The sequence below is a fragment of the Saccopteryx bilineata genome, chromosome 3, assembly GCF_036850765.1.
Source record: "Saccopteryx bilineata isolate mSacBil1 chromosome 3, mSacBil1_pri_phased_curated, whole genome shotgun sequence".
NCBI classification, from domain to species: domain Eukaryota; kingdom Metazoa; phylum Chordata; class Mammalia; order Chiroptera; family Emballonuridae; genus Saccopteryx; species Saccopteryx bilineata.
In genome coordinates, this window is record NC_089492.1 from 177,322,408 (window position 1) to 177,350,212 (window position 27,805).

The 27,805-nt window shown below is 40.1% G+C and overlaps 1 protein-coding gene across 2 annotated transcripts in view; it reads right to left on the minus strand.

Annotated features, from left to right (window-relative positions):
- Positions 1 to 1,192: 1,192 nt before the first annotated feature.
- Positions 1,193 to 27,805, minus strand: part of RNF144B (ring finger protein 144B) — a 306,840-nt gene continuing 280,227 nt past the window's right edge. For both annotated transcript variants that reach the window (XM_066268306.1, XM_066268307.1), the window contains exons 5-8: positions 16,017 to 16,221; positions 13,722 to 13,866; positions 6,503 to 6,592; positions 1,193 to 5,310 (exon numbers count right to left, since the gene is read on the minus strand). In XM_066268306.1, the coding sequence (XP_066124403.1) occupies positions 5,170 to 5,310; positions 6,503 to 6,592; positions 13,722 to 13,866; positions 16,017 to 16,221 (581 nt within the window). In that variant the 3' untranslated portion in view covers positions 1,193 to 5,169. The remainder of the gene's footprint in view (positions 5,311 to 6,502; positions 6,593 to 13,721; positions 13,867 to 16,016; positions 16,222 to 27,805) is intronic.

Consider the following 27,805-nt stretch of genomic DNA (forward strand, 5'->3'; position numbering starts at 1 on the left):
TAAAATAATTCAATAATTCTTCAGGAGTGCAAATTTAAGTTTAGCAGACAATAAGCACATTTTAAAAATAAAATAATCTTAATATTCTAAGAGATGATTAGGCAAACATTCTGAATAACCCAAAATGTTTTAAAATAATGTTATTGATTTCCTCAAAACTGAAGGATAAGAAAATAAAATTTCAATTTACAAGGCAATTATAAACCTTCAAAATCAGGTATATTAGGAGCATATAATAATACTAAACAAAAAGGTATCAACGCTAGTGTACAAATGTGCGCTTTCAATTTTGCAGAAACACAAGGTCTAGTTGTTAACCAACTACTGGCACTCAACTTCAGGGAATCCTGCCTTGAATAGTAATCAAATGGAAATGAACTTAACACTCTAATGTAAATCTTTTTTTAAAAAAAAATCACAAGGGAACACATTTCTCTTATAAACTTTTGGAAGGTTAGAACTGACCTTAGAGAGTACGTAGACCAACCCTGGTTTTACAGAACTAATGACTTGGATGCCTGGCTGCGTTTTTATTGGAATGATAACCTATCATTATTTCTCTGGATAATGACCAGTGTTTGTGCACTGGCAGTGTGGAACAGTACACATAACAAGGAAGCCTGCAGCAAGTGAAGGCATTAGATTTACTCCCACTTCTGCTGAGAAACAAGGTAGAGCAAGAGTTAGTTCCATAAATGGCAGATTTGGGTATTTTCTGTCAATTCTGAGCCTAGGATTTAATAGTTGGCTTTTTTCTTTTTTATGCAGTGAGAGGAGGGGAGGCAGAGACGGACTCCTGCATGCATCCCAGCCAGGATCCAAAAGGCAAGCCAACTAGGGGGTGATACTCTGCCCATCTAGAGTGTTGCTTCGTTGCTCAGCAACTAAGCTCTTCTTTGTACCTGAAGTGGAGGACATGGAGCCATCCTCAGCACCTGGAGCCAACCCACTCCTGTTGAACCATGGCTGCAAGAGGGGAAGAGAGAGAGAAAAGGGAGAGGGGGAAGGGTGGAGAAGCAGATGGGTGCTTCTCCTGTGTGCCCTGACTGGGAATCAAACCTGGGACATCCACATGCCAGAACAACGCTCTATCGCTGAGCCAACTGGCTAGGGCCTTATTGGCTCCTAGATGATAAAATTAAACGTGTAAAAACATGCAACACAACCAGAGTTAACACATTGATTTCCTGCTCCACATTTATTGGGGCTAGAGAGACAAAAACAGCTATTTTCCTCTCAAATAATTGGAAAATTATGACAGCAATTTCTTAAATACATAACAAAACTTTTTGGATCATGAATCAACATGAAATGTAATAGCCTATAGATATCAACTGTGACAGCTTTATAAAATATCATTCATCTAAGGCATTCTGAAATTGTCTCTGAAGCTACACATTTATACATGAAGGCATCCATTTCATGAACAGAAAGTCCTTTAGAAGCACTGTAGGTAAAGTTAAAGTAATACATACATCTTCAGATTCTGCATAATTTTTAAGAGACAATTTGGGGTTCCAAGAAAGGGATTTACATTCAAATAAGCAATTACACTTTCAAACTTGGATAGGTAAAATTTTTGTGACGCAGGCTACAAGAAAACTCACACTGTGAAATATTTTCCAAAGACCTCCTTCAAAAGAGATATTTCAGGTCCACAGCAAACAACCATGGCATCAACAAACAGGATGCCTAAGATTCTAAACTTTGCTTCCATATTACTTTCCTCCTCAATTCCTTACCTAAGACTAAGAGAAAAATTCCTAGAAGAGGCAAGGGCTAGATATTAAATACCATTACATCCAGTAGTGTTTCTGGACGGTATGTTACCACATCCAGATTAAAATTTTGGTGAAGGATTTTTTTTTTTATTTCTATTTCAAATGGACTACACCACTCCAAACACAAAAATATTTTGCTATAACATCCAAACATTATATGGACCCAGATTTCTTCCTAGTACAGAATGAAAATCATTAGGAAAGGATAACCCAACAGAAGGAGGAGACAAGGATAGACCCTTTTACTGGACAATTATTCAAAATGATAACATCAGTCTCTGTTATCCAAGTTGTTAGCTCTCTCTTTTTTAAACAAACTGTCCTGATCAGCTTACATCTGGACCCTTGATGCACCAGAGATACACTTGGGTTTCATCTATTCATCTGTTCCTATTGTTTCTGACAATCTCATACAGGCCAATTCATTTAGCTATCCAAGGAGGAAGTCACCATTTTTCAGGTACTTTTCAACATTTGAAAACTTAAATCAAGTTATTTCAAATCTGTTTGACAAACAACCCCGATTCATTACCCCCCACAAAATAGGAGGTAATTCTGTTATAACTATCTCTGTGAGAAGACAAGTTCCTTCCATTTTTCCAAGGAAATAACATAGATATTTCCTTCTACTTTTACTCCAAATTCAGGAGTTCCACCGTTAATAACACCGACTTGTAGGTTACTTAAAATCAACTCCTTATTAAGATTCTTTGTGGAACCAAGCTTGAAGAGTTTATTGATTTAGTAGGACATTGCCACTACTGACATTCTTAATACAAAACTTCAATTTCAGTTGAGTTCCTGTGATCCCCTGAGCAGTTATAAATGCCTTTTACTATAATGAGGCAATGTAAGACAAAGCAAGTCATTCAAATATAGATACGTTTATATTAATATGAAATACATTGTTAGGAGACAGTATTTTTTTCTGAAGTGTTTCGAGTTTCGAAGAAAAATAAAGACACTTAATATTAAGAATCTTCTAATAAGCGATTAAAAATGTTTTTGTTTGGCTGCCATTCAAAAATTTTCCCAGAGTTCTCACTTATGTTCTATACAAACTGTAAATAAAAATATTCATGACCAAAAGTACTATATATATGTACATGTGAAATAAAGCTCCTTAAATATACACATCCCCACTTAGGATACATTCCATTACATAGACAAAGCATTATTTTTTAATAATAGGTCCAGGATAGCAGCAATTTAATATTCTAGTTATCCAGTTACCTCAGAACATATCAAAGATCCTGATAGTTCCTCATGTGGTATCTCTGGCTTCATTACCATTTAATACAGTTCTCATGAGGCACCAGGCTACATTGCTAATGGCAATTATGTCGTCCTGTCATTGGAGAAAAAGTTACTGTCTTTCCAAGACCCGTTTATTCAAAATCTGACTAATGGTATAATGAAGAAAAAAAGTCACAATGAGGTGATGCAAATACAAACTATTACATTTCATCTCTTACATATTTTTTGTTGTTTATCAGTGCCTGGTACATACAGAAAAGTGCTCAGATTGCCTTAACAGATACTAAACTCAGCTGAGAGGACAGCTTCTCTGAGGACAGTTGTATTTGAAAATACTACTCTGTAAAGTCATGGTGCACTTTTGACCAGTCCTATCACAACAAAAGACGATAGGAATGTGAAATCTGCACCAAATAAAAGGAAAACCCTCCTAGTTCCTGTAGGATGATGTGGCAGCATGTGTGCATGTGCAGATGATGACGTAACACCGTGTATACAGCGGAGCAGCCCACGGCCATGCCAGTAGAGATGTGGATGGTACAGAGGAAAGTTCAGTGTGTTCTGTGGTTCACTAAATTTGAATCCGTGATCAAAGTGCAACATGAATATCGGCGCGTTTATAACGAAGCGCCGCCACATAGGAATAACATTACTCGGTGGGATAAGCAGTTGAAGGAAACCGGCAGTTTGGTGGAGAAACCCCGTTCTGGTAGGCCATCAATCAGTGACAAGTCTGTAGAGGCTATACAGGATAGCTACCTAAGGAGCCCTAAAAAATCTGTATGTGAGCCCACATCAAACTGCACTGAATAGTATGAAACTGAGAGTTTTCCTTTTATTTGGTGCAGATTTCACATTTCTATCGTCTTTTGTTGTTTTCCTATTACCTGTCAAAAGTGCATCATGACTTTATGGACACACTGTACGTAAATGATGTGATTATCAATCACTACTGTTTTTACAGAATTGGATGTCATGATGTCATACTAAGTATTGTTTTAAAAGAGTTATGGTTATGAGTCTATACTTGGGTAAGTTAAGAACTTGCAACCAATAACAAACAGTATTAGTCACAGGAGGAAATACAGAATGGCTTTTATATAAACATTTATTTTGTGTGTTACACTAGTGTGTGTAATAACACACACTATTATTCTGTGTGTATATCCAGGCATGTCCAATGGATAAAAATTCTAGCTAGGCAGCAAGTTATATGGGTTCTAGATGTACAGATGGACTTTAGTACTCACTTGTGGTGTGTACTTTTAGGTCTAATTCTAGATATGTTTTGGTGTGTGAACAGAGCTCAAGAAAGGTCCCTGTTCTCTACGATGAAGGTTTTAATCCCTGCCACTCCCCCCAATACTTCATGTAAAACAAGCTTGTAGACAGCAGATACTACCACCTTAAAAAAGTTACACTTGTCAAGAAAGAGAGACTAAATTAGACCCTATTGTTTTATATGCCAAAACCCTTTCACTGGGAAGGAAAAGCTCTCTCAGCACAGCAGTTTCTCCTGCTGCAAGCTGAGATCGCACTGGGGGAAACCTAGTGTGTTTCTGCCAAGTCACTGTGGGAATGCTGGGGAAGCACACCCAGTAGCTGGCAGAGGCTCCACCACCACATCGACTCCTGAGATAAGCAGCCTGCTTTATCACTCTTACGAGTTTTTTCCCTGAAATAGTTTTATCCATGGGTTTTCCCCATGTTTCCCATGGTAGTCAAATCAACACAGAGCAGACTCTAGCTGCTCAATTATCACGTATGTTGCCAACCTCAACACCTTTTTGTTCACTCAGGCTCCTCGAGTGTGGCTGGAAGTTGAACAGTCTGGTGGGATCCCTCAGATGACAGAATGATGATGTTAGTTCCTTCCCAAGAACCCGAAGCCCCTGTCGTGCTCCATGGATGCAACCTGGATGGCAGAACCCGGCTCTCTTTCCCCAGCAACACACACACCAGCGCGTGGCCTTTCCTGACGCCATAGGCGGGTGAACAAGTTCAAAGTCTGGACACAGAGGCACTTCCAAAATTTGGCAAGAAAAAGGAGGCAAGTACACTAAATGGGGCTTTATTACTGTGCTGTCACATATGTATAAGATGTATGGCACATGGACAGAAGCAGAGATCTTTAGGTGGTGGATGGGTCATGCTTTTTCTTCTTGTTCCGACAGGACTTGCAGACACAACAGATTATACATGGGGAAGCCAGAAGCAGCAAGGGTGATGTAACCAAGGCAATGATGCCCAGCCCCACAAGCATCCCAACCACCTGGAAATTTAAGAGAAAAAAATATATTTTAGTTGTTAAATCTTCATACACACACACACGCACACACACTCTATACCATCAGCTATGGGCTGAATGCCTGTGGCCCACCACCCCTGTCCAAATTCATGTTGAAACCCTAATGCCCAATATGATGAATTTTGGAAATGAGGGTCTTTGAGAGGTAATTAGGACATGAGGGTGGAGCCCTCATGAAGGGATTAGTGCCTTTATTGGAAGAGACACCAGAGAGCTTGCTTGCTCTCTCTTCAACCTCTGCCATAGGAGGGCACAGTGAGAAGATATGGTCATCTGTACATAAACAAGAGAGTCTTCACCGGAACCCAACCCCAACAATGCTGGCACCCTGATCCTGAATTTCCAGTTTCCAGAACTGTGAGAAATAACTTCTCTTTTTTAGGCCACCCAGTGTGTGGGAATTTGTTACAGCAACCTGAACTAAGATACCACCTCAAGCACATACAACAGTTGAAAGTATGTGACCTTTTAGCCAGTCCACAGCAATGGCGTGACCTGAATAAACCAGGACGATATCAAAGACTAATTTAAAGGTGAGAAGAACAAACCAAATCTTAACTCAGGCTCTGGCATGAGCTCAGTATAATCATAAAATGTTGGTGTTGGCTCTCTCTCTACCTGGGTTTCCTCAACAGTCTCATAAGGATGCTAATAACAATTACCGGCCTATTAACACTGACTTCTTCAAAAGGAACATAGCTTTTAATAAATATGACTATTAAACATAAACCAGGACTCCCTTTGAACCTGTCACATAAGCACCTGATGGCATGTGCAGAGGGATCTAAGCCCCAGCAGCGGCTCATTGGGCTTTAGAGCACTGCCTTTCATAGCAAACATTCCATAAAGGGCTTTAGGAAAGTCATTCCACCATTTTTTTTCAGAAGGAAAGAATATCTTCCCTAATTCTGCAAGCCACTGTTAATTACTCCGCTGCTATGGTGCCCTGCCCCTCCACTTACACTCAAGAGTATTGTGTCATAAATTAACTTCAGGCAATTGCTCCATTACTTTTCCCTAGCCTTGTCTCAGAACTTCCCCGAGCCTCCCAGGCCAGACTAGGTAAGCAGGCAGGAGGAAAGTGAGGATGAACAGGCAGGCTTTTCAAACCATCGTCAGCCTGGTTTATCTCCTGCTCCTCTTTAGGCTGCAGTACCTGTGTTCGGTTCCAGATCACTGAGGCTCTTGAATGGCCAAGCTTATTCCTACATGGCCCTTTGTCATAGTGTCTGAGGAAAATGTCATTCTGAAAAACAAAGAGAAAGGTTTAGGTAAACAGGTAATTTTTAATGGAGAGATGGAAACAAACCACACCAGGTCACCTTAGTGGAAGTAAGGCTCTTTCTGGTGATATTAGTAATGGCCTCTAGGAATCCCAAGCCCGTGATCTTTAGACTGTATCTCAGTTTTATATATCACCAAGTGAAAACAGATCCTAATCAATGAGACTCTTCACTGTGTCTAATGGCCTGACCAGTTATCTTCGGAAGGTAGCTCTACCAGAGTTGTGATGTGGAAGGACAGGACCACAAGGGAAGGAGATACAAGGTGGGGTGGCAAACAAGGTGACAAAATCCTGGTGCTTGTGATAGAGAAGAGAAAACTATAGTCATGAGAGATTAAGAAGGTAACTAGCCAGGTGAGGAAATAGGGAGATATCACGGATGAGGGGAAAGTCACTGGGTGGAAGGGACTGGCTTGGTTGACAGAAATAACAACATAGAGATTGATTTTGTTGGGAGGTGGCGACCACAGCTCAGGCAAGTTGAACTTGAGACATCCAAGCAGTTCAAGAGGTAGCTGGTTCCACAGAGGTAGATTTGGGGGAAAGGACTTGGGAATCAGTGGGAACGACATTCCTGGGGTAAAAGCAAGCACAGAAGTTGAACATATTACCCAGGGAGAGTGCACACTAAGAGGCTCTTGAACACAAACATGTAAGAATGGGTCAAGGAAGAGCCTGAAAAAGAAACTGAGAAGTGGCCAGAAATACAGAAGAGACACCTGAAGAGATGGACCCACTGCAATGGATGTGGACCAGCTGTCAGAGGCAGCAGAGCATCCAGGGAAGATGAGGACTGAGGTGTCCCTTGGATTTTACCCAGAAGAAATGACTCAAAGCCTTGGAATGATACTGTCAGGGTGTGACTGAGTGGCAGTCTGAACACACGGCAGTGACTGGATGTAAGGAAGTACCAATGGTCAGAATTATGCTTTATTGAGGTTTGGCTACTAAAGGTACAAGACAAACAGAATGGCAGCAAGGGAAAGATGTTGGCTTGAGACAAGTGGTATCATTTTTAAGTGAAACACAGTTGGATGCATGGATAAGTTAGGGACTAGAGAAAGGACAACAGAAGCTGAAGTCAAAGGACAGAGAAGAGATAATTGAAGGGTACAAGTCACCAAGGTTCCCAAAGCAGACAATTACGAGTACCTCATCCTACAACTGTGGTAGCTTATAAAATTGGACTATCGTAGCTAAATTTTTCACATCGAATTCGTGTGTATTTTAATGAAGAAATGTTTTTCACATTCTCTTCATGTTAAAATTTTCAAGCATTAATAAGACGGTAGAACAGAAAAGTGAGTGTGTTCAAAGATAACAGATTCTAACTTGTAAACACTACTTCAAAGCCAGCATAATTAAGGACTTTGATTGTGAGTTGACCTTTTTTTTGAACAATCAGGAATTTTTAATTAAGTAATCCACTATGTATCTTCCTCTCACTGCAGCTTTCTTTGTTTTTAGCCTCTTTCCCCGTCATTAGCTGCCAGAACGTGCTTTTGAAAAGGCTCTGTTATGGCAGATGACAGAAAACGCATCAGGGGTTTTCCTTCTGTGACTGACGCAGTCTTCTGATTAATATCACTTGTGTGATGCTTTTTGTTAGGTAGTTTCCTTTAAGTTTCACAGATCCTCTGAGAGAGGGCTGCTATTATTCCTCTTTTAAGAAACAGTCACAGGCCTGACCGAGTAGTGGCGCAGTGGATAGAGCGTCGGACTGGGATGCAGAAGGACCCAGGTTCGAGACCCCGAGGTCGCCAGCTTGAGCGCGGGCTCATCTGGCTTGAGCAAAAGAGCTCACCAGCTTGGACCCAAGGTTGCTGGCTCCAGCGGGGGGTTACTTGGTCTGCTGAAGGCCCACGGTCAAAGCACATGTGGGAGAGCAATCAATGAACAACTAAGAAGTCACAACGCACAATGAGAAACTGATGATTGATGCTTCTCATCTCTCTCCGTTCCTGTCTGTCTGTCCCTGTCTATCTCTGTCTGTAAAAAAAAAAAAAAAAAAGAAACAGTCACAGCCCTGGCCATATCGCTCAATAGATAGAGCATCGTCCTGGCACACCACGGTTATGGGTTCTATTCCCGGTCAGGGGAAATACAAAAAGCAACCATTAGATGCACAACTAAGTAAAACTATGAGCTGATGCTTTTTTTTTTCTCTCTCTCTCTCTCTCTTTCTCCACCCCCACCCCCACCCCAACTTCCTCACTCTCTCAAATCAATGGAAATTTTTTGTAAAAAAATCATTGTGCCTGGTCCCCTAGTGAGGAGGGGCAGAGCCAGGAGTCAAGTCAAGTGCTCCTCCACCAGGGTGCCCCAGGACCTTCTCAGATGTCAATGGGGTGATCTGACCAGCTAATTGTGGCAAATGCCACACGCAACTTTTCCTGAAGCCATAGGAGGGCTTCCTGCAGCTAAGATTTTTGTGGTGTAGAGCACTGTCTAGACAAACAAACAACTGAACTTGGAGCAACTTAGAAATGCAGGTTCCCAGGTCCCACTGTAGACCTCTCAAGTGGGGTATGGTATCTATACTTTAACATGTCTTCTGTGTGTTTCTAATGTTCGCTACAATTTTAGAACTGCTACTTCTAGAAAATTTACTTTAGAATGGCAATTCTCAAACTGTATTCCATTGGAAACTAGTGTCTTACGATCCAATGGTGGTTCTGGGTATTCCCTGGCAAGGTCAAGTGCGTTTGGGAAAAGCTGCATCTTGAAAGTGTAGAATATATGTTATTATCTCAGTGAAACCCGTTTATTTAACCTAGCGAGTCCAAAACACATTAGATTATGGAGCTTTGTTTCACCAAAGAAACTTGCCGGCCCTGGCCAGTTGCTCAGTGGTAGAGCGTCGGCCTAGTGTGCAGGAGTCCCGGGTTCGATTCCCAGCCAGGGCACACAGAAGAAGCATCCATCTGCTTCTCCACCCCTCTCCCTCTCCTTCCTCTCTGTCTCTCTCTTCCCCTCCCGCAGCCAAGGCTCCATTGGAGCAAAGTTGGCCCAGGCACTGAGGATGGCTCTATGGCCTCTGCCTCAGGTGCTAGAATAGCTCTGGTTGCAACAGAGCAGCGTCCCAGATGGGCAGAGCATCGCCCCCTGGTGGGCATGCCGGGTGGATCCCGGTCGGGCACATGTGGGAGTCTGTCTGACTTCCTCCCCATTTCCAACTTCAGAAAAATACAAAAAAAAAAAAAAAAAAGAAACTTGTCAAAGTTTCCAGGAAGATACTGTTCTAGGCTGAAGCTCACAAAAAGCTACATTTCATTTTCAATGCTATTATTAAGTTAATCAATTTTTGCTTGCCTCATGATTAATCTTTTTAAAAGTTTGTACATAGGTAACGAAGTGTTACTTTTTATAAGACACATAAAGAGTGGTGAGATCATTGTGGTGGTGTCATATTGAGTAGGATACACAGAGGTGAAGAATCAGGATTCTGTCCTTTGTATGTCCTCATCTGTATTCAGCTTCCTGCTCTGGGTTTCGTACTTGAGTGTTTTTCCTTACAAATGCTCTCTTACCTCTTGGAAATCTGCTGACTGTACCTGTTGAGCATCCTTATGATATGCTACACATTATGAAGAAAGGCAAATTTTTAAAGTCTGTGCACTGCTAACTATAGATACTTATTACTCTATGAGTTATCTATTTTTGTAAAAACATGTGGTCTATTATCTCTTACTAATTATGGTAATAGGGAGGGAGACATCCAGAAGAGATGCTCAATTTGTACTATTTCAGCCCATCTGTGATTGTAAAATCTACACCACTGCCTTGCTATAACCCAATCTACTATAATGTGAAAAAATTATTTGTCTTAAAATTCATCTTAGCAGGTAGGATTGAGCTAAACTCCTGATTTTTCTTGAATTGTTTAAATAGAACAATGCCCCATGGCACAACCCACAGAGAGGAGAGACACCAGTGTACAAAGGGGTCTTTAGCTATTTCATTAATTCTAATCTAAGATCCTTTTACTTACATGTGTGCTGTATTTGTTTCAAGACTGTAGGTGGGTATCATTGAAAAATTTGGTTTAATAAACATTTACAACCCCTCCCCCAATAAAGAATACCTAGCTTTGCACAGTGGCAGTATCATAGCCAATGAGATTGATCTGAGGTGCTATAGTTAATTGGAAGAAAACATATTTTTATATAAAATATATACCTCATCCTCTGAAATAACAGGGATAAAGATCAAGGCAAGGACACATTCAATGCCTGAGCAAAACTCAAAACCACTCTGTTTGGTATCTGTCTTGGGCCTGCCTTTTGGACAATCACCCTTCTCCTAGACCCATGCTCTAAAAGTTTCCTATGAACAAGGATCAACACCACCATCTGATATAGAACACCTGTCTACAAAAAAACCCAAAAACATCATTACCAACAATCTAATGCCCCTGGCTAAACCCAAGAAAATGAGGTCTCAGAAAACAATGGCCAGAAAAAGATGCTGTGTATTCAGCCACCTGACATTTTCACATGTCATCTCAAGTCCCAGAATGGTACAAGTGACAGAACAGTCTGTTCTTTGCAAGTCCATACCACAAACACGTTGTAGCCTGAGGATGGAGAGATCTGGCACACATATTTATTCCCTAACACTCTTGCTTCCTAAAGAGAACCTCATGGGCTCAGCCTGCTTGTGGATCTGAACCCAATTAACATGATGGTTCAAACCTAGAGGAAAACAAACACACCAAAAAAGATTTCTTCCATTTGTAAAGTGTGAGGGGTGTTTGATCACTCATTTGGAATTATGAGAGGTCTCAACTATCAAATATAATTGTAATTCAAGGGTTGTAATAGAACTTTCAAAAAAGAATGAAAACTTTTTTTTCAATGTGAGCTGCTAGAGTCCAAAACATCAGTTTTCTTCTCCCCCATATATACCTACACATAAAACTGATTAAGATTCTTACTCACAGATGTCATCCTAAACAACTTATTAAATTTTCAGGTCAAAATGAGGTACATGATGGCCAATACGCATCCTGTGTTAACTGCACTCACTCCCTAACTGTGTATGATACTAAAGCACTAAACGACTTGCTTATTGAATTGAAGCAAACTGAGCAATTAAAATGAAAAGCTGAGAAAAGAATGACCACCCTACCATGACTGACAGCTTACTCTGATATGGATATGTTTTATAGGTCCAAATTGTCAAAATAGGAAAAAATCTATAAACAACTTTGAGGCTACCTCAAGCTTTACGACACTATACTTGAAAACAATAGAATGGATTCTCAACAATCCTTCACATCACCTTTTGTTTTCTTTTTTTTTTTAGCGAGAGAGAAAAAGAGAGAGAGGGACAGGCAGGCAGGGAGGGAGGGAGATGAGAAGCATCAATTTTTCATTGTGGCACCTTAGTTGTTCATTGATTGCTTCTCATATGTGCCTTGACCAGAGGCTCCAGCAGAGTGAGTGACCCCTGGCTCAAGCCAGCAACCTTTGGGTTCAAGCCAGCAACGATGGGGTCATATCTATGATCCCACGCTCAAGCCAACAGCCCCGTGCTCAAGCTGGTGAGCACGGGCTCAAGCCAGATGAACCCACACTCAAACCTTGAGGTTTCGAACCTGAGTCCTCTGCGTCCCAGGCCAATGCTATATCCACTGTGCCACCACCTAGTCAGGCATTCACACCATCTTTTAACTCAGGTTACTATTAGCCTTAACAAAGGACTGAATGAAACTATACCTGAATTTAAGAAGACATGCTTCATGAATGGCTAGAAAAAAAAAAACACAAAAAACGAGACAAGACTTCTTTATCTAGAAGGAAACCCTGACAAAAACAATCGCAAAACCTCTGTCATGCCAATGAATGAGAAACATAGTTATTTGAAAGACTTCATTGATTTGAATGGCTTTTTTCTTTAAATTCAAAAAGAAGAAAACCTAATTGTGGTAGGCAGAATAACTGCTCCCCTAAAGATGTCCACAGCTTTCCCCCAGACTCGTGAAGATGTTACCTAACATGGCAAAAAGGATTTTACAAGTGCAATTAAATTAAGACTTGGAGAGCCTGACCAGGCGATGGCGCAGTGAATAGAGCATTGGACTAGGATGTGGAGGACCCAGGTTTGAGACCCCAAGGTCACCAGCTTGAGCGAGAGCTCATCTGGTTTGAGCAAAGCTCACCAGCTTGGACCAAAGGTGACTGGCTCACGCAAGGGGTTACTTGGTCTTCTGTAGCCCCACGGTCAAGGCACAGATGAGAAAGCAATCAATGAACAGCTAAGGTGTCACAACAAAAGTAATAATTGATGCTTCTCATCTCTCTCCGTTCCTGTCTGTTTGTCCCTATCTATCCCCCACTCTGACTCTCTGTCTGTCTTGTAAAATAATAATAATAAGAAGGAAATAAATAAATAAAAATAAATTAAGACTTGGAGATAGGGGAGATTATCCAGTCCAAATGGGCATAATCTAATTTCACTGGTCCTCAAAAGCAGAGAAGTTTTCCCAGCTGCGGTCAGAGGGAATGACTGTAAGCTTTGACTGTGAAAGAAGAATCAGAGAAATGTGATGTTGTTGCCTTTGAAGATAGAGAATGGGGCCACAAACCAAGGAATACAGGCCACCTTAAGAAGCCCGAAAAGGCCAAGAAATGGATTTTCCTCTAGAGCCTACAGAAAAAAATATAGCCCTGAGGACACTTTAATGTAAATCCAGTGAGACTCACATTAGACTTCCAATGTACAGAGCTAAAGATAATAAATTTGTGTCATTTTAAGCCAAAATTTTGTAGTAATTTGTTATAACAGCAACATAAAACAGGTACGCTAACAGTCCTTTACATAATAGAACGAGACAACCCCCCAAAAGCAGGAAACATCCCCAAAGCTTGCCTTTAAAGCTAAGGTGACATACCTAAGGCAGTCAAAGAGGTTTTACAGATATCTAAAGTAGCAGGCTTGAGAAGTCTCGTTAAGGAAAACAGATCCTTTGGAAAGACAAAAACAGGCTCAGTATTTTGTCCTACAGGAAAGCCTGTATGACACTGGCTATTACACAGGGACAGTATGGAGAAAGATGATCTGAGCAGGTCTTCCACGGGAAACTTACATCCAGGTTCTGGAGGCAGTACCAGCAAAACGTGTGCTTGCAGTTCTTGCACATCATCTGAGCACAGCCTTCATTGCGTTCAATGTAAACCCGGCACACAGGGCACTGCTTAATGGGAACATCTGTATCCGTCCCAAAGAGGGCCCTAGAAACAAAGTGGGTGAGAAATTATAGGGGATGGGGAGTGCTGCCTGATTTTTTAAGAATTTTGTTTGTTTTATTAATTTAGAGAGAGAGGGAAAAAGAGAGAGAGACATCAATTTGTTGCTCCACTCATCTATACAGCCAATGGTTGATTCCATATGTCTTGACCAAGGATTGAACCTGCAACCTGGGATATTGGGACAATGCTTAATTGGTTGATTCCCCCATCAGGGCACATACAAGAATCAACCAATGAATACATAAATAAGTGGAACAACAAATCAATTTCTCTCCCTAAAATCAATCAATCAATAATTATTTTTTTAAAAATTGAATAAAGCTGCCTGATTTTTTAAGAAACTAGAACTACAAGGGTGTACACTACCCAGAGCTGTGGTAGGAGTGGGCTGGATATAATTAATCATTAAATAATGCCCTTCTAGACTCAATTTTATGGTCTGAAATGGACTTTGTAGGGCTCCTCCTGATGGGTGGCTATGGGTTATCTGACCTTAACTCACCACCAGAGAAAAGGGTGGGGTAAAAATAGGAGGGATGTAGATTATTAGTTATTCAGAAAACTCAAAACAAAAAGGACCTAAATTTATTTATCTTTGGCTTTGAGTAAATGATATAGGCAAGTTTTGCACAGCTGATTTAATTCATTGTTTTGTCAAATTAATGTTTCATTCCCTGAACACTCACTGCCTGAATAAAAAGTACAAGAATTCTGCTACATGCAAAAGTACAAGCTAAGGATCTAGCCGGGCATAGATAATTCATCTAATGGTCTGTTCACGTAAACACATGCAGGAGGTTGGGGGCAGTCAATAATCAATACTTGAGTGAATGTGCCATGTCATTGAAAAGACCTGCTCCAAACAGACAGATAGGCTAATACAGGGTCACAGCCTAGCAGGACACAGAGAATAAGGGGAAAAGTGGGGTGGGAAGGAAGGCTAGGTGCACTATCGCACTGGGATGCTGTTTAGCAAAACCACCACCCAGCACAGAGACATCAATGTCACAGTGGTGTGAAAACCATGATACAATTCGGTACTCACAATAAACTTATACAGCAGTGGGTCAGTTACTATTTAAATTACCTCTTTTTTTTTTTTCCAATAGAGAATCATCCTCTAAAGACTGAGTGATCTGCTGAGGTCTCACAAATGCCAAGAGGCAATGTCAGAACTCAATCTTTCTCCCTTCAGGATCTTTACATTATCCTGTGACACCTGGGGACCTAATCGAGGTGGCAGTGAAAATGTAGGAGGTACTGGCTAAATGGGCACAGGTTTGCCCAGTGTATTGGATCTTTTCTCCCTCTTGATTTGTTGGGTCTGAGAGTCAAGCACAGTATCATAGCCAGGTAGCATTACTGCTCTTAAAGAATGGTTCTACACATGCAGAGGGCACGGCGAGACTGAGCCAGCTGGACTAAAACACTGGTATTGCTGTTTGTGCCCATGCAGAACAGCCAAAGCCTCAGGCAAAGCAAAGGGATCAAACACAAAGGTCTCTCACTCTGGGCCCCGCCGCCGCCATAGAAACCCTTCCCACTAAAAGGTACAGATTTAATTGCTTCTCATCATAACAAAACCTCAAGCTTGGCACCATCTTTTCAAAGTGTAAAGTATTGAGAGATTATCTCTTTCCCTCTACTAGCTATGAATTTAGCTCTATGACACTGAAGGGCTGTTGTTTCCACTGCTGTGCTCTCTCTGATATGACTGGCACACTTCATGAGCCGGCAATTTAGTTAGGTAAGAAAATAATTTCTGCACACTTTGCAAGCAGGAAGAATGAGGTATGTTAATGGTTGTAAATGGCTGGGGACAAGCCATGGTTTCCAATTGAGAACCAGTGGACCATGTGACTCTGTAAAGAGAATCAAAGCACATACAGACTCAGCAGTATCTGAGAGCTTCTCTAGAGTAATAACTAAAATTCCTCTAGAAATGGCTTTTTTGGGGGGAGTTGCATTCTTTGTTAACAATTTAGCAGTCCTGAGACACTTCTCAGAAAGTACACAGAGAAATAATGAATCTCTAAATTCCATCACAAGGTAACTCCTTCTCCAAGTCTCCATATTTTGTGTTTCTGAGAAAACGAGGGAAAAATCCCAAATACCACCCTTTTCCTTCTTACCTGCGCTCTGTTGGTGAGACAATAGGCTGACTGTTTTTACAGGAGACCTCGGCATGCCATGCATCCTTGCAACATGAGCAGAACTTCAGGTGGCAAGAAGGGCACTCCACCAGCACAGGCTGTCCTGGGTCACCTGAGACAACAGGGCAAACTGCCTGACAGTCTGCAACAGGGCACCATGTTCGATAGGGGTCCAGATGAACTTCTAAAGCATAAAGAAAGAAAATGTGATGGTCTGTCAGTCTTTCATTCAAACTTGAGGCTCTCTCCCCTTCATTTATTCTCTTTTGCAAACTTAGGAAAACCCAGGGCAGTGATTTCTTCATAATGAATCCAAACCTACAAAGGTCCCTCAGCCCTGCCACACTTCTCAGAGTAGGTACTAAAGGAAAAGGCCCTTATAAACAGGTAAGCAGTGTTCTTGTTAACGAAAATTTGTAACTCTCGGAATATTTCTCCCCTTTCAGCACTCAAAATAGGCAAAATCCTCAAATTCCTTCTACAGTTATTTTGGGTACTATCTCAATAGAAATTGAACATGAAGAGCCTACCAAAACAAAACAAAAATTGTCCTTTCAGGCACTTAGAATAGGTAATGAGGTTTTCTTTGCTGTTTAGAGAGAAATTAAAGAATAAGGAGAAAGCCAATTAAGTTGGACACCAATCAGTGTCTGGTATGGCTTAGCCAAAAAGTCAGATTAGATGTTAATTCAGACCTTCTGGGCCTTACTTATATGTCACTTAGAGACCATCTATAAAAGACTCATGTACTCTAAAAACAAAGGGTAGGGAATTTCACAGACCATAAAATGATAGTTTTGTCTGATACCTCATCAGCTAAATCCATGTGGCATTCAGGAAAGAATATAAGGTTGGGGTGGATGACTTTCTACTCCAATGTTTACAAATCTTTTTCAGGTTTCCATTTTCTATACAGTAATAGTTCCCATGTTCTTGTCAACCACTGTGACCTTCAAGGAAACATTATGTGAAAAATGATGCTATTTGAGGAATAGAAGAGCCCCCTTTTTTTTGAACCAATGTATAGGGTGGGGCAAAAGCAAGTTTATAGCTGTGAGTATGCAAAATACTGTTTATTCTTGTATTATTTGTTAATTATTTATTATTTTCTATACAAACGACTGTAAACCCACTTTGGCCCCACCCTTATTTTCAAATTTTGATCTGATCAGATTCTAGTTTTAAATCTCCTAAAGCCTGTGATTCTTTTTTTTTTCTTTCTTTCTTTTTTTAAATTAATTTCTGAAGCTGGAAACAGAGAGAGACAGGCAGACAGACTCCCGCATGCGCCCGACCGGGATCCACCCAGCACGCCCACCAGGGGCGACGCTCTGCCCACCAGGGGGCGATGCTCTGCCCCTCCCGGGCGTCACTCTGCCGCGACCAGAGCCACTCTAGCGCCTGGGGCAGAGGCCAAGGAGCCATCCCCAGCGCCCGGGCCATCTTTGCTCCAATGGAGCCTTAAGCCTGTGATTCTTAAAAATTTCTACCCAGTAATAGCAAATGTTGGAGAGGCTGTGGAGAAAAAGGAACCCTCATCCACTGTTGGTGGGAATGTAAAGTAGTACAACCATTATGGAAGAAAGTATGGTGGTTCCTCAAAAAACTGAAAATAGAACTACCTTATGACCCAGCAATTCCTCTACAGGGTATATATCCCCAAAACTCAGAAACATTGATACGTAAAGACACATGCAGCCCCATGTTTATTGCAGCATTGTTCACAGTGGCCAGGACAGGGAAACAACCAAAAAGCCCATCAATAGATGACTGGATAAAGAAGATGTGGCACATATACACTATGGAATAGTACTCAGCCATAAGAAATGATGACATCGGAACATTTACAGCAAAATGGTGGGATCTTGATAACATGATACGAAGCGAAATAAGTAAATCAGAAAAAAACAGGAACTGTATTATTCCATACGTAGGTGGGACATAATAGTGAAACTAAGAGACACTGATAAGAGTGTGGTGGTTACGGGGGGGAGGGGGGAATGGGAGAGGGAAAGGGGGAGGGGGAGGGGCACAGAGAGAACAAGATAGAGGGTGACGGAGGACAATCTGACTTTGGGTGGTGGGTATGCAACATAATTGAACGACAAAATAACCTGGACTTGTTATCTTTGAATATATGTATCCTGATTTATTGATGTCACCCCATTAAAAAAATAAAATTATAAAAAAAAAAAAAAAATTTCTACCCAGTGAGATCAACAGCAATACTATAATAGTAGGGAATTTCAATACCCCACTAACATCACTAGATAGATCCTCAAGAAAGAAAATTAACAAAGAACCAGCAGACTTAAAGGACATACTAGCCTGACCTGTGGTGGCGCAGTGGATAAAGCGTCGACCTGGAAATGCTGAGGTCGCCGGTTCAAAACCCTGGGCTTGCCTGGTCAAGGCACATATGGGAGTTGATGCTTCCAGCTCCTCCCCCCTGTCTCTCTCTCCTCTCTGTCTCTCTCTCTCTCCCTCTCTCTCTCCTCTCTAAAATGAATAAATAAATAAATAAAAATTTAAAAAAATATTTAAAAATAAATAAATAAAGGACATACTAGATCAACTGAATTTAATAGATATCTTAGAACCTTTCACTCTACAGCAGCAGAATATACATTCTTTTCAAGTGCTCATGGTACATTCTCTAGGATAGACCACATGTTAGGGCACAAAAGTGGTCTCAACAAATTTAAGAAGATTAAAATCATATCGAGCACTTTCTCTGATCACAATGGCATGAAACTAGAAATCAACCACAACAGAAAAACTGAAAAATACTAAAAAACTTGGAAACTAAATAACATGTTATTAAATAACAAATGGGTTAACAATGAGATCAAAGAAGAAATTTAAAAATTCCTAGAAACGAATGATAACGAGCATACATCAACTCAAAATTTATGGGACACAGCAAAAGCAGTCCTGAGAGAAAAGTTCGTACCTTTATAGGCATAACTTAAGCTAGAAAAATCTCAAATAAACAATTTGACCCTACATCTAAAAGAACTAGAAAAAGAATAGCAAGTAAAGCCCAAAGGTAGTAGAAAGGAAATAATAAAGATCAGAGCAGAAATAAATGACATAGAGGCTAAAGAAACAATACAGAGGATCAATGAAACCAGGAGCTGGTTCTTTGAAAAGGTAAACAAGATCGATGAACCTTTAACCAGACTCATCAAGAAAAAAAGAGAGAGGACTCAAATAAATAAAATTAGAAATGAGACTGGAGAAATAACAACTGACACAACAGAAATACAAAATATTGTACAAAATACTATGAAGAACTGTACGCCAAAAAACTAGACAACCTAGATGAAATGGACAAATTCCTTGAAATATATAATATTCCAAAAATTAATCTGGAAGAATCAGAAAACCTAAACAGACCAATTACAACAAATGAGATTGAAACAGTTTTCAAAAAACTCCCAAAAAAGAAACGTCCGGGGCCTGAGGGGTTCACAAGTGAATTCTACCAAATAGTCAAAGAAGAACTAACTCCTATCCTTCTCAAGCTATTTCAAAAAATTCAAGAGGAAGAAAACTTCTAAGCTCCTTTTATGAGGTGAGTATAATTCTGACTCCAAAACCAGGCAAAGACAACAGAAAGAAAGAAAATTATAGGCCAATAACCCTGATGAATTTAAATGCTAAAATCCTCAAAAAAATATTAGCAAACCGGATCCAGCAATATATGAAAAAAAATCATACACCATGATCAAGTGGGATTAATTCTTGGGAGGCAAAGCTGGTACAATATTTGCAAATCAATCAATGTGATTCATCATATAAACAAAAGGAGAAAAACCACATGATAATTTCAATAGATGCAGAGAAAGCATTTGATAAAATCCAGCACCCATTCATGATCAAAACTCTCAGCAAAGTGGGAATACAGGGAATATACCTCAACATGATTAAGTCCATCTATGACAAACCCACAGCCAACATCATACTCAATGGGCAAAAATTAAAAGCAATACCCTTAAGATCAGAAACAAGGCAGGGGTGCCCCCTTTCACCACTCTTATTTAACATAGTTCTGGAAGTCCTAGCCACAGCAATCAGACAAGAAGAAGAAATAAAAGGCATCCAAATTGGAAAAGAAGAAGTAAAACTATCATTATTTGCAGATGATATGATATTGTATACAGAAAACCCTAAAGTCTCAGTCAAAAAACTACTGGACCTGATAAATGAATTCAGCAAAGTGGCAGGATACAAAATTAATACTCAGAAATCAGAGGCATTTTTATACACTAACAATGAACTGTCAGAAAGAGAATTTTTTTTTTAACAGAGAGTCAGAGAGAGGGATAGACAGGGACAGACAGACAGGAACAGAGAGATAAGAAGCATCAATCATTAGTTTTTCATTGCGCGTGCGACACCTTAGTTGTTCATTGATTGCTTTCTCATATGTGCCTTGACTGCGGGCCTTCAGTGGATCGAGTAACCCCTTTCTTGAGCCAACGACCTTGGGTCCAAGCTGGTGAGCTTTGCTCAAACCAGATGAGTCGCGCTCAAACTGGCGACCTCGGGGTCTCGAACCTGAGTCTTCCGCATCCCAGTCCGATGCTCTATCCACTACACCACCGCCTGGTCAGGGAAGAAAGAGAAATTAAGGAAGCAATCCCCTTCACCACTGCAACCAAAAAAATAAAGTACCTAGGGATAAATTTAACCAGGGAGATTAAAGACTTGTACTTGGAAAATTACAAAGCATTGATAAAAGAAATCAAGGAAGATACAAACAAGTGGAAGCATATACCGTGCTCATGGTTAGGAAGAATAAACATCATTAAAATGTCTATATTACCCAAAGCAATTTATAAATTCAATGCAATACCAATTAAAATACCAATGACTTACTTCAAAGATATAGAACACATATTCCAAAAATTTATATGGAACCAAAAGAGAACACAAATAGCCTCAGCAATCTTGAAAAGGAAGAATAAAGTGGGAGGTATCACACTTCCGGATATCAAGTTATACTACAAGGCCAATGTACTCAAAACAGCCTGGTACTGGCATAAGAAGAGGCATATAAATCAATGGAACAGAACTGAGAACCCAGAAATAAAACAACACTTTTATGGACAACTGATATTTGACAAAGGAGGTTAGAGCATACATTGGAGTAAAGACAGCCTCTTCAACAAATGGTGTTGGGAAAATTGGACAGCTACCTGCAAAAAAATAAAACTAGACCACCAACTTACACCATTCCCAAAAAAAAAAACTCAAAATGGATAAAAGACTTAAATGTAAGCTGTGAAACCATAAGCATCTTAGAAGAAAACATAGGCAGTAAGCTCTTCGACATCTCTCGCAGCAATATATTTGCCGATTTATTTCCAAGGGCAAGTGAAATAAAAGACAGAATAAACAAATGGGACTATATCAAACTAAAACGCTTTTGCACAGTTAAAGACAATAATAACAGAATAAAAAGACAAACTACATAATGGGAGAATATATTTGACAATATGTCTGATAAGGTGTCAATAACCAAAATGTATAAAGAACTTGTAAAACTCAATACCAGGAAGACAAATAATCCAATCAAAAAATGGGTGAAAGAAATGAATGGACACTTCTCCAAAGAGGACATGCAGATGGACAATAGGTATATGAAAAAATTCTCAACATCACTAATGATTAGAGAAATGCAAATTAAAACCACAATGAGATATCATCTCACACCAGTCAGAATGGCGCTCATCAACAAAACAACACAGAATAAGTGCTGGCAAGGATGTGGAGCAAAGGGAACCCTCCTGCACTGCTGGTGGGAATGCAGACTGGTGCAGCCACTGTGGAAAACAGTATGGAGATTCCTCAAAAAATTAAAAATCAAACTGGTTTTTGACCCAGCTATCCCACTTTTAGGAATATACCCCAAGAACATCATAGAACTGTTCCAGAAGGAGAAATGCACCCCCATGTTTATGGCAGCATTGTTCACAATAGCAAAGATCTGGAAACAGCCCAAGTGTCCATCAGAGGACGAGTGGATTAAAAAGCTTTGGTACATATATACTATGGAATACTACTCAGCCATAAGAAATGATGACATCAGATCATTTACAACAACATGGATGGACCTTGATAACATTATACTAAGCGAAATAAGTAAATCAGAAAAAACTAAGAACTATATGATTCCATACATAGGTGGGACATAAAAATGAGACTCAGAGACATGGATAAGAGTGTGGGGGTTACGGGGTGGGAGGGGAGGAGAGAGAGGGGGTGGGGGAGGGGAGGGGAGTGGCACAAAGAAAACCAGTTAAAAGGTGACGGAAGACAATTGGACTTTGGGTGATGGGAATGCAGTATAATCAAATGTCAAAATAACCTAGAGATGTTTTCTCTGAACATATGTACCCTGATTTATCAATGTCACCTCATTAAAATTAATTAAAAAAACATTTCCACCCAGGAGGCAAAGAAACCCAGAGGGTGGTACAAAAAGGAACTGAAAGTACCAAGTATGAGCTTGGTTTTAAAGGTAATGATTTCACAAATTCAGTATTGGGGGAAATGTCCGAAGTGTTCCAGTCAACACTGTCTCCATTAATGTCTCACATCAAAAATGTAACAGTTGGATCTATGCTTATTATTGGTTTTCATTCAATAACAGAATCCTTAAACATGTTTTCTTATTTAATTCTGAGGGACAGGGATTGGAGAATTATGGGGCAAATAAAATCAGAAAAGGGAAATCTATGATTCATAGATCCTCAGACCTCAAGACAGGTGGACCATCAAAGATCCCTAAAACTTTGGAACATGCTGGTGAGAAAGTCTAGGGACAGTGACACACATATACTCGAAGGCAGTGGTTCTCAAAGTGCGCGCCAGGGCACATCAGTGTGCCATATAAGATTTCCAGGTGTGCCCTATGTTGTTCCAGAGAAATATGTGCCTGTTGGGGACCAAAAAACCAACAGGATTTTAGGAGTTTAGATTTTGGGGGGACAGAGGTGTGGAAATTGGCTGTAAACTGACAGTCTGCCCAACCCCCACCTCTCTTGCCTGATTAGGTTGCCAAAGGCTGTTAAAACTGTGGTGCTGGATTATTACACTACCCCCCATGTTCCCCGGAAAGACTGGAGACAAGTTTCTTCTATTCTTTGTTTGGTGTAAAGTTAAGATGATATGTATGGTAGGGGTTTTCTGCACTTGGTAAAATTCTTGGGTTGCCTTGGAAACGTGATCAGAGACCATTGATTTGTTAATGTTCTCACTCTGCCCTATGAATAAAACAAGATGCAGTTTTGGGGCCACTTTGTTCTTGCCAGCAGCAATTACAGGACCCTCCTGACCCCGTATTTTCTTAATTCCACACCGTTCCCACTCAGGACCTGGAATTACTAGCTGCTCTGGTTCGTGGCATGTGCCCAGATATAAAAATAAATATAGTTACTCTATTATACCATTTAATTATGGAAATACTGCTCTTTTTGTTAACACAGCATTATTATATTTATTATTAACACATCATTATATTATTTTTAGATAAATATACTCAAATAAAATGGGTAGATTTCTCAAAAAGAAGCATGACATTGAAGAATCCAACTCTGGAAGTGAGCAAAGATAAATGTAAATAAAATAGGACTTGAAGGCTGATGGGTAGAATTTAATTTATAGCATTTTCCATAACTTAACACTGAACAATACGATTGGATTAGAAACTCATTCATGGAAGCTTCAAGTGATTTTGGTTTAACATTTACAGAAGAAGAACTGGCAGCTATAGCCACTGATGGTGGATTGATGATTAAACATAAGAAATTGTCTCTTGAAGCCTTTTGGATTTCTATAAAAGAAGAATATGTGTCAATATCTTAAAAAGCTTTGAACATTTTATTACAATTTTCAACATCCAATTTATGTGAATTAGGATTTTCTACCCTCAACAAAATTAAAAGTAAAAAGGGAGAAATTCTTCAATGTATTGATGAGGAAATGAGAGTTTGCCTTTCAAATATATGCCCAAACATTGAAGAAATCGCTAGGACACATCAGGCTCATGTTTCTTATAAACACAAGAATGAAAAAACTTAACACATTCGCGCTGGGACATGCTGAATTTACTAAATCTTACTAAGAAAGTAAGATTATATATTTAATCTATATATATAAGAAGATAACTTCTTTGTTGTTTTTTATTTTTTAACCCCTCTTTTTTATGAATTCTAAAAAGTATAACTCAAAAAATGTAACATAAAAATGTTTTTTAATGTCAGAATAAATTTAATTTTGTCATATTTATTTTGTTTAATTACCATAAAAGCACGCTTGGACTTTATACTTTTTTCTTTAATATTTGACTTAATTATTATAACATATTTCTCAGAAATTTGTATATAGTGAGCCTACAACTATTTGTAGGATTTTAAATGTGCCCTGACTTCAAAAAGTTTGAGAACCACTGCTCTAAGGTCTTGCCTTGAATTTCCATACCATTTATATTTTCATTCAAACTCTTCTTACTGTTTCATGAATACCAAAACCAAAGAAATGAAGACTGATTTATAACTTGGAGTTAAAGAGTCCCAGATCAAATATCTATTTACCATCCATCCTAAATCATAGGTCTTTCAAAGTCTGATGATAAAGGTAAGTGTATAGGTTAGAACTATGAACAAGCAGCCAACCCACACATAGTTTTGATCTGAAAGCTTTCCAACTTTTACCCAAATAATGCAAAAGAAGAGCTTTACATATGTAATAAAGCTATCCAACTTTCAAGCAGCTAAGTGAGCAGAGGCAGAGTCATAGGTGATTATTTGGGAATAGCAGTGAATGGCCTGATTACTAATAAGGTCTAAGCGAGATGAGAAGCCCTTGAAGGGGAGGGTCATGATTCCCACTTTTAGAAGATTACTCTGGCTACTGTAGAAAGACTAGATGGTAACGGTACAAAGTAGCAGCAGAGAGATCTATTAGTACGCTATTGTAGTGATCTAACCCAAGATAATACACAGGATTATATGTTAAAAGTGGAAGTACTAAAAATTTGGAGCACACTTTGAAGGTGAAACTGTCATGATTTTGTAGTAGAGGTGCAGCTGGAAACAATCATCCCAGTTGACAAACACTGACCTAGAAATATCCCTGGAATGTAGTAGTTATTGAATAAATGAATGAAGCAATATAACAACAGAAGTGTAAAAAATAATATTGTAGATCAACTCCTTTTGGTAACAAGAGATAATGGTAGCATAAATGGCAAGATTCTATACTGTCCCACCCTTTATTCAGTTATTTTCAGAAAACAGAAACAACTACCCAGAGAGGATTATTTCAGGGCATCTTGGTGTCTCTTGGAGATGAGCTTCCCCACAACAAGACAAGAATTTAAACATACAAATCAGGTCACATTGAAAAGGCATCTGTCCTTCAGATTACTCATCTGTCCTGCTCCTAGAAGAGCTGCCATAAGTAAAAATCATTAGAAGCTAAAAGAGTTCCTTCTTTTTAATATCATAATTCTAATATGCCATTAACAGTACAATTTTGCTTTACCTGCATCAAGTATCCCAGTGTTCCACCAGAGGAACCTACAGGCCAGATTAGTAGAAAAGCAAAAAAAAAAAAAAAATGCTGAAGGGGCATCAGACATTGGCAGCCCTGGCAGCTAACAGGACTTCGCAGAACCCAGGCCAAAAGGGAACAGACTGATGGACACCAGGTGGTGGCCAAACCACTGCGCATGAGCAAGAGCTGTCTTCTCCCCACTCTTACCTCCACGACAACAACCTGAGAGGAGACTGAGGGAAAGGGGAGCCCCACTGGGTCAATAGGGAATTTCAAAAAAACTTTTTATTGCCTGACCAGACGGTGGTGGCGCAGTGGGTAGAGTGTCGGACTGAGATGCGGAAGACCCAGGTTCGAGACCCCAAGGTCTCCAGCTTGAACACGGGCTCATCTGGTTTGAGCAAAGGTCACCAGCTTGGACCCAAGGTCGCTGGCTCGAGCAAGGGGTATGCTGAAGGCCCACGGTCAAGGCACGTATGAGAAAGCAATCAATGAACTAAGGTGTCGCAATGAAAACCTAATAATTGATGCTTATCATCTCTCTGTTCCTGTCTGTCTGTTCCTGTCTATCCCTCTCTCTGAATCTCTGTCTCTGTAAAAAAAAAAAAAAAACAACAAAAAACTTTTTATACTATTATGGTGAACTCAATTCTACCTCCTGGCTCTGGGCCTAGGAAACACAGTAATTATGGAGATAAACAAAATGAACCCTTATCCAGAACATTTAAGGCAGGGGTCCCCAAACTACGGCCCGTGGGCCACATGCAGCCCCCTGAGGCCATTTATCCTGCCCCCGCCGCACTTCCGGAAGGGGCACCTCTTTCATTGGTGGTCAGTGAGAGGAACATAGTTCCCATTGAAATACTGGTCAGTTGGTTGATTTAAATTCACTTGTTCTTTATTTTAAATATTGTATTTGTTCCCGTTTTGGTTTTTTTTACTTTATTTATTTATTTATTTACTTATTTACTTATTTATTTGTATTTTTCTGAAGCTGGAAACAGGGAGGCAGTCAGACAGACTCTCGCATGCGCCCGACCGGGATCCACCCGGCACGCCCACCAGGGGGTGATGCTCTGCCCCTCTGGGGCGTCGCTCTGTTGCGACCAGAGCCACTCTAGCACCTGGGGCAGAGGCCAAGGAGCCATCCCCAGCGCCTGGGCCATCTTTTTGCTCCAATGGAGCCTCGGCTGCGGGAGGGGAAGAGAGAGACAGAGAGGAAGGAGGGGGGTGGAGAAGCAGATGGGCACCTGTCCTGTGTGCCCTGGCCGGGAATCGAACCTGGGACTTCCGCACGCCAGGCCAATGCTCTACCACTGAGCCAACCGGCCAGGGCCAATTGTTTTTTTTTTACTTTAAAATAAGATCTGTGCAGTGTGCATAGGGATTTGTTCATAGTTTTTTTTATAGTCTGGCCCTCCAATGGTCTGAGGGACAGTGAACTGGCCCCCTGTGTAAAAAGTTTGGGGACCCATGATTTAAGGTCTAGTAGTTTCTTCCCCATTCAAATTTCCTTTCCAAAGCTGGGGGAAAAAGTGAACTAAGCCATATCCAACTAATTCCTTCTGCACTGGTAGTTATGAAAGCTTCAGGTTGCTCTGAGGTGAAAGCTTTCAGAAACCTAGAAAAAGAAAAAGCAGGAGTTTGTGTATATCAGCCCCAAACTAACAGTGCCCCAAACATTTTAATATGAACGTGATTTAAGTGATTAATTATAACATACTGACATCAGAGATAGACAAATTCATAGACTCACACTGGAATGCACTTATAAAAATGAGAGTTGATTACTGAAATAAAGCCCCGTGACTATTTGATCTTAAGACTCTGCTTATCATGTAATTTTTGCAACAGAGAAAATGCTGTTTAAACTATTTTCTACTTCTGTATTCTGACAATGTTTGGGAAGTAGAAACATTCTAAGAAAATAAAACTACCATGAAACCTCAAGATCATTATCTGACAACAATGACCATTTTCAGTTTTCAAAACTAAACTCGGGACTCTTGGTTTTCCCTCCTGGAACTAGCAGCATCACATATGTGCAGTTTGCTTCTCATTCTCTCTCAACTCACGGGTGTGGTTTCTCTGCCATTCTCTACCATTGTGAGGCTGTGCCCAAAAAGACATCACATTAATTTTTATTCTTGTGGGAAACACCATGTACCCAAGCTAATTTAATTATCAGCTGAAATTAGTCA